The 17,122-nt window shown below is 46.8% G+C and overlaps 1 protein-coding gene across 2 annotated transcripts in view; it reads right to left on the bottom strand.

Annotated features, from left to right (window-relative positions):
- Positions 1 to 1,870: 1,870 nt before the first annotated feature.
- Positions 1,871 to 17,122, bottom strand: part of PGLYRP3 (peptidoglycan recognition protein 3) — a 47,395-nt gene continuing 32,143 nt past the window's right edge. For both annotated transcript variants that reach the window (XM_063813522.1, XM_016951084.4), the window contains 7 exons: positions 15,419 to 15,514; positions 11,851 to 12,052; positions 9,733 to 9,851; positions 8,639 to 8,791; positions 7,191 to 7,389; positions 3,887 to 4,005; positions 1,871 to 2,896 (listed from right to left, as the gene is read on the bottom strand). In XM_063813522.1, coding sequence (XP_063669592.1) covers positions 2,718 to 2,896; positions 3,887 to 4,005; positions 7,191 to 7,389; positions 8,639 to 8,791; positions 9,733 to 9,851; positions 11,851 to 12,052; positions 15,419 to 15,514 — 1,067 coding nt within the window. In that variant the 3' untranslated portion in view covers positions 1,871 to 2,717. The remainder of the gene's footprint in view (positions 2,897 to 3,886; positions 4,006 to 7,190; positions 7,390 to 8,638; positions 8,792 to 9,732; positions 9,852 to 11,850; positions 12,053 to 15,418; positions 15,515 to 17,122) is intronic.

Here is a 17,122-nt window from a genome sequence, read left to right as displayed (position 1 = left end):
ATAAGGAAGGCCAAGAATTATAAGGATACCTTCTTCATGAAACCATTTCTCAGCATCTCAGTCTACCCCTTTGGCTACTTCCTGCATGAGGGGATGTTAAACTCACCCCTGCTGGGGAAGGTTCCTCTGGGAAGCCTGTGCCCATACCCCACCCCTCCACCAGAAGGGGGCTAGCAGGAGTGTCACTTCTTACTGCAGGAGGAAGACCTTTCACTACAGGAGTTCTACTGGAGCCACCTTCCTCTGATTGTATAAATGGAGCAAGAGTTCTGAGTCTCCCTGGGCTTATGTGACCCTCTAGACAAACCATTCTTCCCCTGCTTACATAACCAGGATGCCATAGGGCAAATGACAAATGGACAGAATCAATCTAATGAGATCGGAGGGACCGTTTTGAAAGCACAGAGCTGTATACGGATTAGGCTGTTAAAGCCTGCTTTGTAAGAGACATGAAACACTGGAAGCAAAGACACAGCATCAGTACTCAAAACATGTACAGGGGGAAGAAAGCCCATGTTTCTGGCACCCCTTCTTCCTCCTTCCCTCTTTAAACCAAAAATAAAGCTCTAATCCCCACAACTGACTGACGAACCTCCATCTTGGCCAAGGGTATTCCAAAGGAAACCTGAAAATCTAGTTCAGGCCATGTTGGGAAGTGGGGTCAGACATGGCTCATTATACCCTTCTCCCTTAGGGATTCAGGCACAACTGACCAGCATTAACCTTAAAACAGAGATCTTAAGACTGACCAAACAGACTGTTGCTATAAGATATCAACATGACAATTAGCAGACCCTGAAAGAAATTGAAGTATTTTACCCCAAACTATATTTATTTGACATATTTTGAAATGGCCCTGTAAAGCTGTCTCTTGTGGGGAAAATTCCCATTCTGTAGAGAATTCCCTTCCCTCTCCAGGTCTTTTCCCTGATCCAGGAGAGAATTGACTAAGAGTCTGGCTCCTTTTAGGTCTGGTAAGAGCTCTGCAGCCTGCTACCTGGAGGTTTCATATGCATGATAAACCGTGGTCTCCACAATCCCCATCTTAACCCAGACATTCCTTTCTATTGGTTGGAGGTCTTTAGATAATAACTCTTTCAACCAATTGCCAATCAGAAAATCTTTGAATTCACTTATGACTTGGACGCCCTCCCCGCCACCCACCCACCTCCTGCTTGGAGTTGTCCCACCTTTCCAGCGAAACCAATATACATCTTACATGTATCGATTGATGTCTCATGTCTCCCTAAAATATATAAAACCAAACTGTAGCCTGACCACGTTGGGTACATGTTCTCAGGATCTACTGGGGCTGTGCCACAGGCCGTGGTCACTAATATTTGGCTTAGAATAAATCTCTTCAAATATTTTACACAGTTTGACTCTTTGTCAACACCTTCCCTTGTTTCCAGATCAAAACCCGTGAAAACAAGAGCCAGCTCACGTGCCTCCAGTAAACAGCAGTACGTCATCATGCCCCCATCTGAAGAAAAGGAGCTTCCCTCTGGGCAAGAGGAGCCCAGGTAGGGAGGGCTACAGAGCACCAGGGCTCTGGGCTCTCTCTCAGCCCAACACCCAGTGGGACCCAGACAGGCAAGGGCAAGTGGCAGGCATTGGGCAGCTTGTGTGGACACAGCCCTGGCCTGACCCAGAGAAGCACATGCTCCCTGCCTTCAGGGTGCTCTTGGGGGACATGGACGCGAGACCCTAACAATACAGCCACCATTACAGACAGACGACCAGAGCCAGCTCTGAGCCTTGGACTGGGAGGGAACAGGAACAGAGAGAATGCTGGTGGGATGGGGACACTATCCAGGAAGGCTGCCTCAGAGGGGAAGTTCCGAAGCAAACTGGCAAGGTGAACAGGGACCTGAGTCCACTCATTCATTTATTCATCCATTTCTTTAACAAACATCTGTAGAACCTATTAAACTCCAAACACTGCTGAGGAACTGAGGATAGAGATGAATAAAATAGAATTCCTCCCTTGGAGAAACTTACAACCCAGAGGAGAGGACAGACATATCTATAAATCATATCTATAAATAATTACAGCCCTTAAGTAAGGGCTGCATCCAAATATGTACCAGTCCATGTGTGAGCAGAGAGGAGGGGTGGGCACACTGACCAGGTCATGGGTGAGGGATGAAGGGTGGGGGCTTCCAGGCAGAAAACAGGGAAGGCTCACCAGGCAGAGGCGGGGAGAGGGAGAGAGAGAGAGAGAGAGAGAAAGCAAGAAAGAAGGTGAAAGGAAGGAAGGAAGGAAGGAAGGAAGGAAGGAAGGAAGGAAGGAAGGAAGGAAGGAAAGAAAGAAAGAAAGAAAGAAAGAAAGAAAGAAAGAAAGAAAGAAAGAAAGAAAGAAAGAAAGAAAAAGGAAGCAAAGAAAGAAAGAAGAGGAGACAGGGGTTGGGGGGAGAGAGAGAGAAATGCCACAAGGACCAGCCCATTGTCCCACCTGACTGAGGAGGTAGGTGCCCAGGGGAGAGGTAGGTAAAGAGAGGGGAAGTCTAAACTCAGACCAAGAGGGCTGTGAATGCCCAGCTGTGAGGTTTGGGGCTCCTGGAGGATGTTGGCAGGAAAGGACATGACCATTCAAACCTGAGAAAGGATGGGCTGGCAGGGGAGGGGGACACAAGGTGCTGAGCCAGCTTGGCTGGTGAGGGTTGGAGAGACCCGGCAGGGGAGGGAGGGCAGTCTCAAAGGGAGTGGGGCCTCCTTCAGTGCTTGAAATGAGGCCAGGTGCTGATGATGTTATACAAAGCCTGCCCAGGGGACAGGATGTTGACCACGTCACTGTGGCCCATCAGCAGGTAGTTTGGAGTCAGGTACCCCTCAACCACGGCACACTGGATCAGGTCCTGGGCCGCCTCCAGCGCTGCAGCATTTGGAGGCTTTTCTGCAAAACACATTTTCCCCATCAGTCATTAGGGGCTCAAAGTTTCTTGATTAGGGAAGGGACAAGCACCTAGATTCCAGTTTCTTTCTTCCTCCACCACGCCCCATTCCGCCATCACCATAGCCAACACATTTACGTAAATTGTGGCAATCAGGCACAAAAAGAAAACAAGGTCATTGCTTTCTCTGATTCCTCCGTGCCAAAGTTTCTTCCAGAAGGTTAAAAACTGCTGTGGAGGGGGCCAGGCGCAGTAGCTCACGCCTGTAATCCCAGCACTTTGGGAGGCCAAGCAGGCGGATCACGAGATTAAGAGATCGAGATCACCCTGGCTAACACGGTGAAACCCCATCTCTACTAAAAATACAAAAAAATTAGCCGGGCGCCTGTAGTCCGAGCTACTCGAGAGGCTGAGGCAGGAGAATGGCGTGAACCCGGGAGGTGGAGCTTGCAGTGAGCCGACATCACGCCGCTGCACTCCAGACTGGGAGACAGAGCGAGACTCCATCTCAAAAATAAATAAATAAATAAATAAATAAATATAAAAAACTGTTCTGGAGGAGAACTGCAGCACAACACACCACTTCTGAGCAGGTATAAAGCAGATACAGCACCACTGGGCCGCCCACTGGTTTTCCATAACAGGCAGTGGTGCTCCCCAAATTGTTGCCATGGCTAACAAGAAAGGGGACGCATTTGCCAACTGAGCGATAAAAGCACTGAAGTTTGCAAAAGACGTTTCCCCCCTTGCTCCATGTTTGCCTTGGATATAAAGCAAGGTGGAGCTGGGCATGGGGATGGGTGGATTTGGGGGTAAATGCTCTGTCTGAAAGGGGATCCTGGTGACATCCTGTATTAAGAGTCCACTTTAAAGCTAAAATGTTCCATTCACACTGCCAGGCACTACACGGCTGCCTTTCCCGCCATGCTTCCCAGACATGCTGCATGGTCCTTCAACCCCCAGCACCCCTCTACCCCATGCTCACCCCTTACCTACAAAGTAGCCGATGAAGGCAATTCCTAGGGCAATATCGTTGAATCCATAAGTGTGAGAGCCTTGGATGTGCCATCCAACCCCTTCATACACGCCACCATCCTGGCCCACCAGGAAGCTTAGGTCAGGAAAAGAAAATGAAGACAGTCACTCTGGGAAACAGAATTTAAGTACTTCATTCACTCCTTCAACCACTCATTCATTCTTTCATCCATTCATCCAATATTGACTGGAGATCTCTTATGTGCCAATGTGGACAAGGACAGAAAACAAAACAAAACAAAAAAATACCACAATCCACTTCAACCTGGCCTTTGTTCCCATCACACCACTAAATCTGACCCCTCCAAGGTGAGCAGTGGCTTCCTGGCACTAAGTACAATGGACACTTACTTTACTTCTAGACTACACTGACCCTGTTGACCACTCTCTTAAAATGTTCCCTTCCCCGGGCTTCCACAACCATACCCCTCCTTGTTCTCCTCCTCCTGCTGCTCCCTCAGGCCCCTCTGCCACCCCACCTTACCTTCCTCAAACATGGTGCTCCTCTGCACTCTAGTCTAGGCCATTCTCTCACTCAACGTATTCGCCCTGGACAATCATTGCCACAGCTTCAAGTACTACCTGTAAAAACAGTCCAAGCAAACCCACCTTCTTCTAAAATTTATCCAGCTAGAAAATTGGACAACACCCTGAATGCCTTCTACCCCCTCACTCAGCCCACCTGGTCACCAATCATGGCTTGTCAATTGTATTTCCTACACAGCTTCTAAATTCCTCCACTTCTTTCTAGACCAACTGCCACGATCCCACTGCAAGTCACTGGATCACTGCAATAGCTTCCTGCCCAGAGTTTTGCCTCCTTCCAACCCATTCTTAAAGTAGCACCCAGAGTGATTTTTCTAAAATACAAATCCTATCATAGAGCATGACCTCCCAAATAGTCTGCAGCTGCCTTTCAAATTGAGTCAGTCTCTCTGAGTCTGCTATGAGGCCCTCCGCGATGTGGCCCCTCCCAGGCTTTCCCACCCTTACTACTCACCACTCCTCTCTTTCAAATCTATTTGTAATGCTCTATCTGAACCCCGGGCCCTGGCAAATACTGTTCCTCCTCACCCAGACACTCTTCCTCCTTCTTTGCCTGAATAAACCCCACTGCTTATCCATGTCCCAATGAGGATACTCCTCCCTCTAGAAGCCATTCTCAGACCCCAATCACCCCCCACAAAGCCTTGATTAGAGACTCATCATATACATTATCCTGTTCTGCATCCATCACAGTGCTCAAACACTTTGACTTGTAGTTACTTGTTAGCCCTCCTTCTCTCATATCTATCAGTGAAAGTTGTCAGAATCAAAATGGAGTCACTTGTGTCAAACTCTAACAAAAATAAATAAAGCCAGGAGGTTGAGAAGGGTGGACCCTCATGCACACAAGCCTACAATAAGAACTAGCACAAAGACTCTCTGAAGGACTCTTACGCACACAAGCCTGTAACAAGAACTTTTGCCAAAAACTTTCAAAACTGCAGCTTGTTACTAGTCACAAGGACATCTGGCTGATGAAGAACACTTGCCCAGCACACTGTCTCCACTAATGAACTGGTGTCACCTCCTGCGATAAGTTCCAATGTTCTCCAGTGTTCCCTTTATTTCAAAACAAACGATGTACACTTTTCACTTTTGCCTTTAAAAGCTTCCCCTAGCCTGAACCTCTTTGGATATGCCTATGGTTCCTGTAGCATGCATATCCCAGATTTGCAAATTCCCTTTACACTCCCAAATAAAATACTTATCTTTATTCTCTTGCTTTTGTTTTTGTCTTTTTCAAACAGGGTCTCACTCTGTTGCTCAGGCTGAAGGGCAGTGGCACAACCATGACTCACTGCAGCCTCAAACTACTAGGCTCAAGCAATCCTCCGTTTCAGCCTTCCAAGTAGTTGGGACTGACTACAGGTATACATGTCACCACACCCAGCTAATTATTTTATTTTTTTGAAGAGATGGGGTCTCCCTATGTTGCCCAGGCTGATCTCAAACTCCTGACCTCAAGCAATCCTTCCGCCTCGGCCTCCTAAAATGCTGAGATTATAGGCATGAGCCACCGTGCCTGGCCAAATTAATCATCTTTGGAGAATCTCTCTCTGTTTGTTGTTAGATTGATATATCTCGTCTAGCATCAGGCATATAGTAGCTATCCAATAACTATTGATTAAAAAACTAGAAAATAATGTGTGAGTGGGTGCTTTGTCCTGATTACAGTCCATATCAGGGTTACAGGTGACATATCATGAGGCTGGAGCAGAAGGATATTGCAACAGGTTTTGAAAAGTCAAGGAACGGGGATGGAGTCTCTAAAGACTGAGTGAAAGAGGAAAACAAACATTCCCTCACCTTCTGGCATTTTCCATGTGGAATTTCCAGATTTTAGTCAATTTCTTGTTACCTGTGCTAAATAACCATAGAAAGCCTATGGAAAATCCTGCAAAGTGAAGCAAGAGTTCCCTCCTGTTTGCAAAGGCTGCTTTTAAAACAGGAGTTAAAAGGAGAGATAGTAGGCCCAGAACAACACATGTGCAAAAGCACATCTACCTGAGACTTTGTAAGATTTGTTGTGATTAAGTCACAGATGAATAATTGAAATACATTATACTCTAGCCCTAAATCCTTCCTTTGAAAATTCCAAGACATCTTCCAAGCAGCTTCTTCTACTCCATTAGTTTAATGTGTTTCTTTATTACAGACCTGGCATTAAAGGTACCAAAAGAAAATGTTTTGATCTTGCTCCCTGTCTTCAAACAGATAAAGCATTGTCCCTATTGTAGAGATGAGACAAAAGAGGCCCAGAGAGGTTAAAAGTTCCTACATCTATAAAATGAGGTAAGTAACACCAGAGGAATAGCAGGATTCTAACATTGGAGAGAGCAAGTTTGGAGCTGGGCAGACTGAGATAGGAGTGAGCAAGGCCTTTGTCTCTGACAGGTTAGAAGGGATTGCATTAAAAAGGTACAACCCTTCATGGCCTTCCCTGAGGGTATCACAGTCTTGCTTTATCACTAGGCTTCTAATGCCTTCTTTTCAGAATCTTCCCAACCACTTGTGGAGATACGTCCAAGCAAGGTAACTGACCATTAGCTATGCTCTGAATGATCCTCAGCCCAATCTTGCAAAAATAAAATATGATGCCTTATGGAAAGCACCCAGCCCAAAGGAGAGGCTCAGGAAACATCAGTTCCCTCCCACAGCCTTCCTTCCTACAATCCTGAAGAAAAAGAGGGTTCTTTTGGCATTGATCCCACTTACTGATATCCAATGTCACAAAAGTTCCGTGTGTCCATGTGAAAGGACTGTATGTTTCGGACGACAGTCTGGCAGTCTGTGGATACAGTGCAGCTTGTGCCAGCGGTGTGGATGATGATGACATATTTGGCTGGGAGGTTCATTTTAGGGCAGTGTGTCTCTCTGGCTTCCCAAGCAGATCGTTTGATGATGTTGGGGCAAACTGTGGTAAAATGAAAAGCCAAGGAAGTAGGAATTTTTTTTGCCTCTCTGTAAGCAATCACTCAACTCCAGGCTGGATTATTCCTCAGCCTCTCCCAGGCCTCCAGCACCCATGGGCACATCCTAATGTAATATCAGCTTTGGGATTCTGGGGAAGTCCAGTTGGGAGATTTCTGATTCAGATGGCTGGAGCCAAGGGGCTGAGGCAAAAATCTACAGGCCTGATACCAATAGAAATCAGTGTATAAGCAGAAGGGAAAGGGCTGTGGGTTATACAGAGGCATGGTCATTGTCTTCAAAAGACCATGCATTGCAAATATATATGCAGGTATGTGCGCTTATGTAACAGGGCTACTACGCAGAAGTCAGTGGACTCTCCGAACTGATCACACATATTTGGAAACAACTTGAAATCTAGAGAGAACTGTACAAATATTAAGAAATTATCATTATTGAAGATAGTGCCTGTCCAAAAGCAAGAAACATTTTATTTGAGATTTACAGTTTTAAAAAGCTAATTCTAAAAATATCATTGATCCCAAGAAAAGGTCCACTAGCAGGAGTGCTTATTAATTTGACTGGTTTTAGGTTGCTGCTTATTCACTTCAAAATAGTGCATTATTTTCATTACTCAGCTTTTTGTTATATGCACTCTGATGTCAGCATCATCTGTGAGCACAAGCTTTTCTCTGAGCTGTGGCTGTGCTATGGCCATGACTGGTTTTTGCATTTAGAAAGGTATGTAAGCTTATGTATGTCCTTCGTGTCCCCACATAATAGACACAACTATGTATACATGTTAATCCCACTCCATTCCCACTCTATTTTTCTCCATAGCTTTTATGCCGTCTAACATCATATACATTTCTTTGTTATTTTGTTCATTTTCTGTCTTTTCTCACTGAAGTGCAAGCTTCCTGAAGGTGAAGAGTTTCATCTGTTTTGTTCACAGCTGTATGCTCAGTACTTAGAACAGTGCCTGCTATGCAGTAAATATTTGTTGACTGACTGAAAATCTGTGTACATATGTATTTGTTTTAAGAAGAAGTCTATGGCTATCTCATTCTGATGGGATGGAGAGGAGGCCAGGAAGATGCCCTCTCAGAATTTTCCAGATCTGAAAGTAGGCATGAGATGTTCTTAGTCCCAGAATCCCATGGGGTCTAACAGGAAAAAGCACTCCCAAACATGACTCCAAACATAGCTAGGTGGTGACGAGGAGGAGGGTGAGGTGACATGGAGGGTCTTACCCTTCCTGGGCATCACTGGATGTTGAGGGTCCAGGCAGGTCTCTTCTTTCAGAAGAAGTGGCTGAATATACCTGGGCGACAGGTGACCCTTCTGGATGGCATAGGAGATCAGACCCTCTGCAGCTGTTAAGGCAGCAGGGCTGGGACTGCTGCCTTAAAGAGGAGGACAGGGAGCACAGAAATGTCAGTAAGAAACTCCACCTAGACCAGATACCTGCAGGAAGGATGATATGACCACTTGAGCCTGAATAACTGGATTGGAAGAGAGGAAACTGGTCCAGTTGCCCGAACAGAGTGCCTAAGAGGCAAGAAGCTACCTAGATCTCTTAGCAGCCAAGGTTGAAAACTTCTTCCAAGAGCCAAGCTAAGACTTTATCCACTCCATCTCTAGGCAGAAGAGCTGGAAGGCAGTGAAGGATACATGCAAAGTGAGGCCCACCTGACCAAGTCAGGTGTGCACTAGCACAGGAGAAAAGGCAACCAGAATTTACTCATAGCTCCCCTGATCAGGTGTGCAGTAGGCTCTTTATATCTGTTAACTCATAACTCTCACAGAAAACCTCTGAGAGAAATGCTGTTACCTAGCCCCAGCTGTCAAATGAGGATGCTGGCAGGTGCTGGTTTCATATGTATTATTTCTCAGCTCCATCCCTGTTCTGTGCTTTTCTCTATTTTTCTAGGGGCTAGAAGCCTGCAAATTATACCTCCAGATTTCCTTGCCTGCTGCCTTCTGGTCAGTTTCTACCAGTGGAAGAAACTGGAATAAGAGATGAGCCATGCTTCTCTGCCTCTGGCAGTCACAGCATCTATGTCAGACAACCTCAGACTTTAGAAGTGACAGCAATAACCGTGAGCTCAAGCAATGCCCATGCAAGCTTCAGCAATATCACAGGAGTACAGACCAGTAAAGAGAGGCAGAGGACAAAAAGTATGCATGTCACAGGATCCAAAGGAGAAAAGAACTTCAAGAGAAGGGTGATCATCAGAGAAGGTAAGTATGATGTAGGGTGAAAAGATGAGTGTTGACCCTTGGGAGTGGAGGAAGAGAGTGTACACAACTCTCCAGCACAGGGTCCGCAGGGAGTGACCCTTACCTATCTTATTGCCAAAGAAGGCGATGCCCAGGGAAATGTTGTTGTAGCCCTGGGTGTGCAAGCCTTGGATGTTCCAGCCAACACCTTCATACACCCTGCCATCATCCCCAACCAGGAAGCTGACAAGAAGGAAATAATGATTTTACTGCAAATCCCCATAAATGAAAACCTCTCACTGATCCTCAAAAGGAAAAGGGGTTCTGGAGGCTCATAAGTAAGTACTATGTTCCAATAACATAACAATGGGAGGTGCGGAATAACCAGTTTTAGACCTCCAAGAGACATGGGAATATATTTTAATTTTTGTTGGGATTTAGCTTGCATGTGTTTTCCAGAACCTCACTTTAAAAATACTCATTTGGTTCAAAGTGGAATTTGACTGCATGACACTCAAGGACCTGAGGACATTAGTCCAATGCTTTTCAAGAGCTTAAAAATTACTACATCATGTTTTTAAATTATAGGACCAAACACTTGAACATTCTCTAAAACAATTATGCCAGATTCAATAGTTCCTTTTGTATTGATGTTTTTCTTCAGATTCTCTTTAGGAATTTCCTTAAGCTCTTCTTTATCATAGAAATTTGTTTAGAATGTTCCTTTTTCACATTTACTTTTTAAATCAATTTTTTATTCTACTTCTTTTATTCCTGCCTCTTTATAATTTCTCTCCTCCACTTTCCAATCAGTCTTCAGAATTGATGTTTTCACAACTTTGCCGTATTCATCTTTTAATAGAACATGAGTTTCCGCAGCAAACTGAACACAGAAAGGACACCTCCCTTAGGTCAAGGAAAGACCCTGAACTGAGTCAGGCTGACTTTCCACCCTACACCGATGTCGACCTGAGGAATGGGTGTGGAGCCTGGTGTGTCCACCCCTTCCCTGGCTTTGCTGCCAGTACTTTCACAGGTTCCTTGGTCACTCCTGCAGCAGCCTGTGGTTAGTACAGTGTGAACAGTCCCTTACAGCTACTGTCAGCTGCATTGCAAAAACTGGAGATGGTCAAGTTGTCACTGTAGAAACCTGACTTAGAGATGCAAAGGCTGAAATAACTTAGGAATACGGTGACCAAACCAGACAACACAGCAGCGACAACAGCAGGATGGTGGAGGTGCTGGTGGCAGGGGCAGCAGGTGAGTCGTGGTTGACACGGCATGCCCCATGGGCAGACAGGGAAGACCCAGCCATCCCAGGGGTGCTGGGGGCCAAAACCAGGGCCTGCAGCTGCTCTTATTTATTTGTGTTTAAAAATAATAAATAAATAAGTAAGACTTAGATTTTCCTTTCCAAAATGGATAATTCAGAAATTATTTATGTTTGTCTTTAGAGTTCCATGCGGGACAGCCCCATTCCCACTCTCTCTTTCCCTCTCCTTCTACATGTGTCTCCTCATTCTTGAGGCTAAGGGAGAAAAGGTTCTGGGCTTCCACTGATGATCCCCACAGCAGAAACTCAATGCACAGTGCACAGCTCCTTCATGCCCTCCCTTGTTTCTTGCGGGTCTCTCCTCCCCGCCATTCCCAAAGCCCACTCTCCCCGGTGGGGTCCCCGGACTTGCTGTCAGAGTGGTCTTTCAGGGTAACAAGTGGGACACTGCTTCCCAGGTGCGAGTCCCTGTGAGGTGGGGAGGAGCAAGGGCTACACTGGCAGGTACTCTCACACAGCTCTGGGTACATGCTTCCTCTCTCTGAGCAGAGCTTTTAATTCCCCCAAACCATGGCTTTCCCGCCTGTGAAATAAGGGTAGGAATATGGGTAGGAACCCATTTCTCAGAGTAGCTGGGAGGGCCAAATTGGGTGATATTTGTGAAGACCTCTGTAAACTGTAACGTTTCATGAGTTCCAAGGGCTCAGTTAAAACTGCAGTTGTTACGTAACCTTCCTTGCTTTTTCACAGGAGCACCGGAATCGAAAGCCACTTAAATAAGTGACTTAGACTCATCCCTCTTACAATCCCCGAAGGATTCGGATTTTGTTTGATTCCCCTTTTACCATTTCTATTCATTACAAAATCAATGTAAATGAAGCGCAGAAAATAAGAGCCACAGAGAAGGGGAAGTGGGAAGCACCCCCGTGACTTTGGATGTGGGCCTCAGGGACTTGGCTAGCCTCTTACTTGTACGCCACGTCGCACCAGCCTATGGTGTAGACGGAATGGGACTGCAACCCCCGCAGCATCTGGCTGCAAACGCTCTGCTGCTGGCACTGCATCCCTGGGAGCTGGTCTGTGATGATGTAGGCCACAGGCAGGGTCAGCAGGGCCCTGCAGGCAAGCGGTCTTGCCCCCCACTCCTTGCGGGAGACGATGGTGGGAGTATCTGTAGGGAAGACCACAGAATGGCACATAGCAGGCCCTGCCCATCTTCCCCCAACAGGTCGACCATGTGCCCTGACCTCTCATGCTCAGGCCCGGCCTGCCCCATGCATGGGAGACACCCTGGGGGAGCCCTTCACCCCCAAAGCCCCCTCCTTCTCTCCACTGTGGCTGAACCACTGCCCAGACACACGCTGCACTCAGCCTGGGAAGTCGTGCCGCCTTGTTCCCAGACAATCTCTCCTTGTCTTTCCCTGAAGGGCAAATCCCATCCCCTACTGCCCCCTGGCCTACATGCTCCCCTCCTTCAGAAAGCACCCCAGCCAACCCCGCCGCCCACCCTGGGGCTCTGAGCTGCCTCCTTAGCCCAGAAGCCTGAGAATGCATTTTCCTCACTGCCATTTGCCCTGGTCTCAACTGTGTCTCTTGTCTTCCCCTCACCTAAGAACCATGACTCTCTGAAGGAAGCTCTATCAGTCTGCTCAACTAGGGACTCCAGAGCCCACAGGAGGCTCCATAAACACGGGGTCTGCACCTCTTTCTTCCGGGCGAACACTCCCTAGCGGCAGGGCTGTGAGATCCCACCCACCGCGGCAGGCTACCTGAGGGCTCCCTTTCTCCATTCTCATCACGGGAGCCCCAGGAGCACTCTGAGGGACAATGGAGACACTGTCATGCTGGAGCTGGGAGTGGAGGACATGTCTTTTCTCTCTGGGTTTTTTCTCCTTCTCTCTCTCTCTTTTTTTTTTTTTTTTTTTGAAATGGAGTCTCGCTCTGTCACCCAGGCTGCAGTGCAGTGGCGCGATCTCAGCTCACTGCAGCCTCCACCTCCCGGATTCAAGCAATTCTCTTGCTTCAGCCTCCCAAGTAACTGGAATTACAGGTGCGTGCCACTATGCCAAACTAATTTTTTGTATTTTTAGTAGAGACAGGGTTTCACCGTGTTAACCAGAATGGTCTCGATCTCGTGACCTCGTGATCCACCCTCCTAGGCCTCCCAAAGTGCTGGGATTATAGGCGTGAGCCACTGCGCCCAACCTCCTTCTCTTTCTTCATTTGAGTCTCTCTTCTTTTTCTCTCCTTAGGCTGAGGAACTCCCCTTTGCCTAAGGACTCAGGATGATCCATGGGAGTGGTTGGAGACAAACCTCTTGGGATTCCTCCTCACCCCTTTGACTTTCAGCCCAGACATTATCAAGTCCTGAGAAACATTTCTGACCACTTAAGAAGCCCCAGCCAATCTCCAAACCGCCTCACCATTGCGACCCTTGTGAATGAACTGTGAGATGCTGACAAACAGGTCCATAAGCCTCTGGGACAAGCCTCTGGCTTGGGTCTCACTCCAGGAGAACTGTGGAAAATCCCCTGCAAGAGAGCACTGGTGCATTGGTGCACTCCTTGGAGTGCACATGGCCAGCAAGCTCAGAGGCTGGGCCAGACATCCCACTCTGCAGTGCACAGCCTCTCCTCCTCCCCAGGTCACCTAACATCTTCTAGCAAGCACACAGAGGAGAACCACAGAAGTCTCTGGCCTTGGCCTGCCTCTGCCTTCCATATCTGCCCAGAGAGGCCTTTGTTCTCCCACCTCCCCCAGCCTCCCTCCATTCCAGGAGCACTGCAGTCTCGCCTGCTGCCTTATCTGGGCAGTGCCACGTTTCCTGGTTCACCGGCAGACCTACTAATCAAATCGTCGGTACCCAGCAGAGTGTCACATACCAAGACAGTTGTGACATGTTGAGCTAACACACATGTCTTAATCACCTATTGGTGCCAGACAAGGTTCTGGAAATAGAAATATACAGATCGTTGTGACCGCCTTCAAAAACTAGACGTTTTAGAGACGTTTTACTGTGGATTAGCCACTGCCAGCCTGTCCTTATCCCCCATTGCTCCCATTCAGTACCAGGGGTCCTGGGAGCAGTAGCCAATGGCAGCAGTGACATTGTCAGCAACCCCACCTCCCACAGACCAGCCCTGTGGTTACAAAGCACATCCAAGGATGCTATCAGAATTGTGGCTTAAAACAACTTCATGAGTTAAGCAAAGCAACTATGCTGTCTATACAGAAGGGAAACCAAGTCTTAGGGATGTTAGGTTACTTGTCTAACATAACAGAGGTTTTAAGCGTAGATTTAGATTCCAATCAGAATCTCTGACCCCGAAGCCCCTGTTCATAACAACTGTACTCTGCAGCCTCCCCAAAGTTGTCAGATGAACTTGGGTTAGTCACTGCCACAATGTGACCTGTTTCTCTTCCTACAAGACAAAGTCACTGAGGGTCTCCACCATGATTCTGAGGTTCTGTCCTTCTGTGAAATCAAGAGCAAATACATGACCAGGACACCAAGTCCAAGGTGTGCTGGAGAGACTGCTAAGGACAGGAGCCCACCTCAGAGGCAGAAGGCCTAAGCTGGGCTGTGAAGGGGACACAGAGGACTGGGGAGGGGGAGGGAGGAGCCTGGAGAGGACACTTTACAAATGAAACCCACAGGACTCTCAGAGTGGAAGAGCAGCCCGCAGGCCAACACTGACACCTGGCAGGCAGGACAGGGGCAGGGCAGGAACCAGGAGGCAGGGATGAGGACCACACAAAACTCCCTGCTTTGCTTGGGCAAGTTAATTTCCCCATCAGGGCCTCAGCTTCTCCATTCATACAATGAAAGGCCTGTGAGTTTCTCTAACACTAACTCCAGGTAATCCCATTAAATTTGCTGTCTGAGTAGCAGAGGACAGAGAGAAAGCTATATTACATTTTTCCTTCAGAAGGGGGTCTGTGTATGTAAGACAAACTGAAAAACATGTCATATTTAAGAATCACCAAGCTCACTTTCATTTTAATTCAACAGCATTTGTTTAATGAACATTGGTATGTGTCTACTCTTATGTATATAACGATAAGAAATCTTCTTAATCTAGAGAAAGGGCATTGCTACTCTTGGGGAATTTGCTTTTATTTACAAATGTAGACCCAAGTGCTGGGTTTAACTATGACTGGTATAATAATGATGGTGATAATAATTAAATCATAGCTACAAATTACCCAGCACTTACTGCTTGGGCATTGTGCTAAATGGCGCACACTTGTGATCTAATTTAATCCTCAAAAACAACTCTAAGAAATGAGCAATATTATCCTTTCATCATGGGAGCAAATAAGATTCCAAGAAATTGAATAACTTGTTGAAGACCATAACAAAGGGCAGGCAAGGACTTGAAAAAAATCTGTAAACTCTAGAACAGGGCTCCAAATTGTAAAGCTACACTATCCACTAACAAAGTGAAAGCACTTGGATGGGTTTCTATTATTAAACTTGAGAACGGTCTTCTCTTGCTCATCAAAAGCACTTCTGATGCAAGTAAATAAAACTTACCCCAAGCCTGGACACCCAGAATGAAGAAGGCAAGAAGCCATGGCAGCGTGCCCATGTGGTCCCAGGACTCTGACCGGGAGAGTGTGGGCGGCGGCCCTGGAAGAGAGGCTAACAGTTAACACAACCATGCTAACTCTGCAAGTGGAGCACCCACCTACTATGTGGCACCACTGTCTGCCTCCCCTACCATCCTGTGGCTTCCTGAGGGCCAGCACCTGGCTCAGGCTTCTCAGGGCCCCTTAAACACATCAGGTTCCCAATAAATGTGAGGGCACTAATGGCTATGTCTAGCCACCGACTCCCCACCCACCTCCTGTTGCCCTGGGCAACTCCTGGTTCCTCATAGAAGCGCAGTGCCTGATCTTAGGCCTTTCAGGGTAGAAAATAACAATTTCTAAAATCCTCGAGGTAGCTGTTATGAAGAAACACTGTGTATGTATTTTCATATCTAGTGGTGCAATTTCATATTTGATTCAATTTTTATAGGTAAGAACATTGAGGCTCAGATGGAGTGAACTACAAGCAGAAGCAGGCTTGGCTTCGCCCCCTGCACCATTTGAGAGTCCCAGGTATGTAAAGTCATTCAATTCAGTCATCTACTCTGCAAAGATCCCTGACAGTTGTTCGACTAACCTCTTCTTTAGTGAGAATCATAATAACAGCTACCACTTACTGACTGCATTCTGTGTTCCAAGGTTTTTGCTGAGGACTCCATGCATATTCACTAAGTAGTCTCACAATGACCTACGAGACCCGCACTTATCATCAGAACACTGGGCCTCAGAGAGTTTGAGTCACTTGTCCTAAGTTTCCCAGATAATAGGGTCAGAGCCAGATTCATACCCAGGTCTGTCTGACTCCAGAGCCTCTGCCTGAAACTTCACAACCTGTTTGAGTTTCTGATGGACGTTCTCAATGTGGGCCCAAGAGGTTGAACTATAGGATCACTATAGTCTTTTCCAGCTCCAGGAATCTTTCCTGCTCTTTCAGGTAGAAGTGAATTGCTTACTCATACTCAGTCAGACTGAAACTTTAGCTCTATGAGCTACCACCCAAAACATCAACTTTCCCCCCAATTTTCCTACTGAGAAAATATAAAGTGGAGTTTGAAACCAAATGGGATAGATCACTGCCCTCCAGGGTTTTTAAACTGCAATCAGCAGTCCCCAAATGGAAAATTTTTAAAACCATGTCTTAAGAGTAGAGCATGTGGAAGCCTCCTGGGTCAGGACAAGCAACCACTTAGCAGATAACACCCAGGATTCCATTCATTCAGGAAAACTGCAGTGAAGACAAAATGAGCTAATTACAAATGAGGCAGGCACCTAATAAATATAAGGAAAAATGTTCAGCCTCCCTCGTTAGTTAAATGAGAGGTAAGGATTCACTTTCCCAAGATTGAAGGCCTGTTAGGAGCTGGCTCCTGCAAAGCCACTATCAATTCTGGTTTGCACCCTGGTCACTTAATCATTGTGCTTCCACAACCATGAAACGTCAGTATGGCAAATCCTGCCCCAAGCTGGTCATATCATACATCCAAAATATCAAGGCTTCAGCCCAGTCCCTGACCTTGCCACAGAGAGAACTGATAGTGTCTCCAATCCACACCATGAACTGCAAACACTAAGCTGGTAGGATAAGCTGGAGCCAAGGATTTACCACCTTGGCTCACATTGCTGTGCATCCTGTATACTGAAAGAAACA

Source organism: Pan troglodytes, chromosome 1, assembly GCF_028858775.2.
Source record: "Pan troglodytes isolate AG18354 chromosome 1, NHGRI_mPanTro3-v2.0_pri, whole genome shotgun sequence".
Taxonomy (NCBI): Eukaryota; Metazoa; Chordata; class Mammalia; order Primates; family Hominidae; genus Pan; species Pan troglodytes.
The sequence above is the reverse complement of the archived record's forward strand: the minus strand, read 5'-3'. Positions and strand labels throughout refer to the sequence as shown.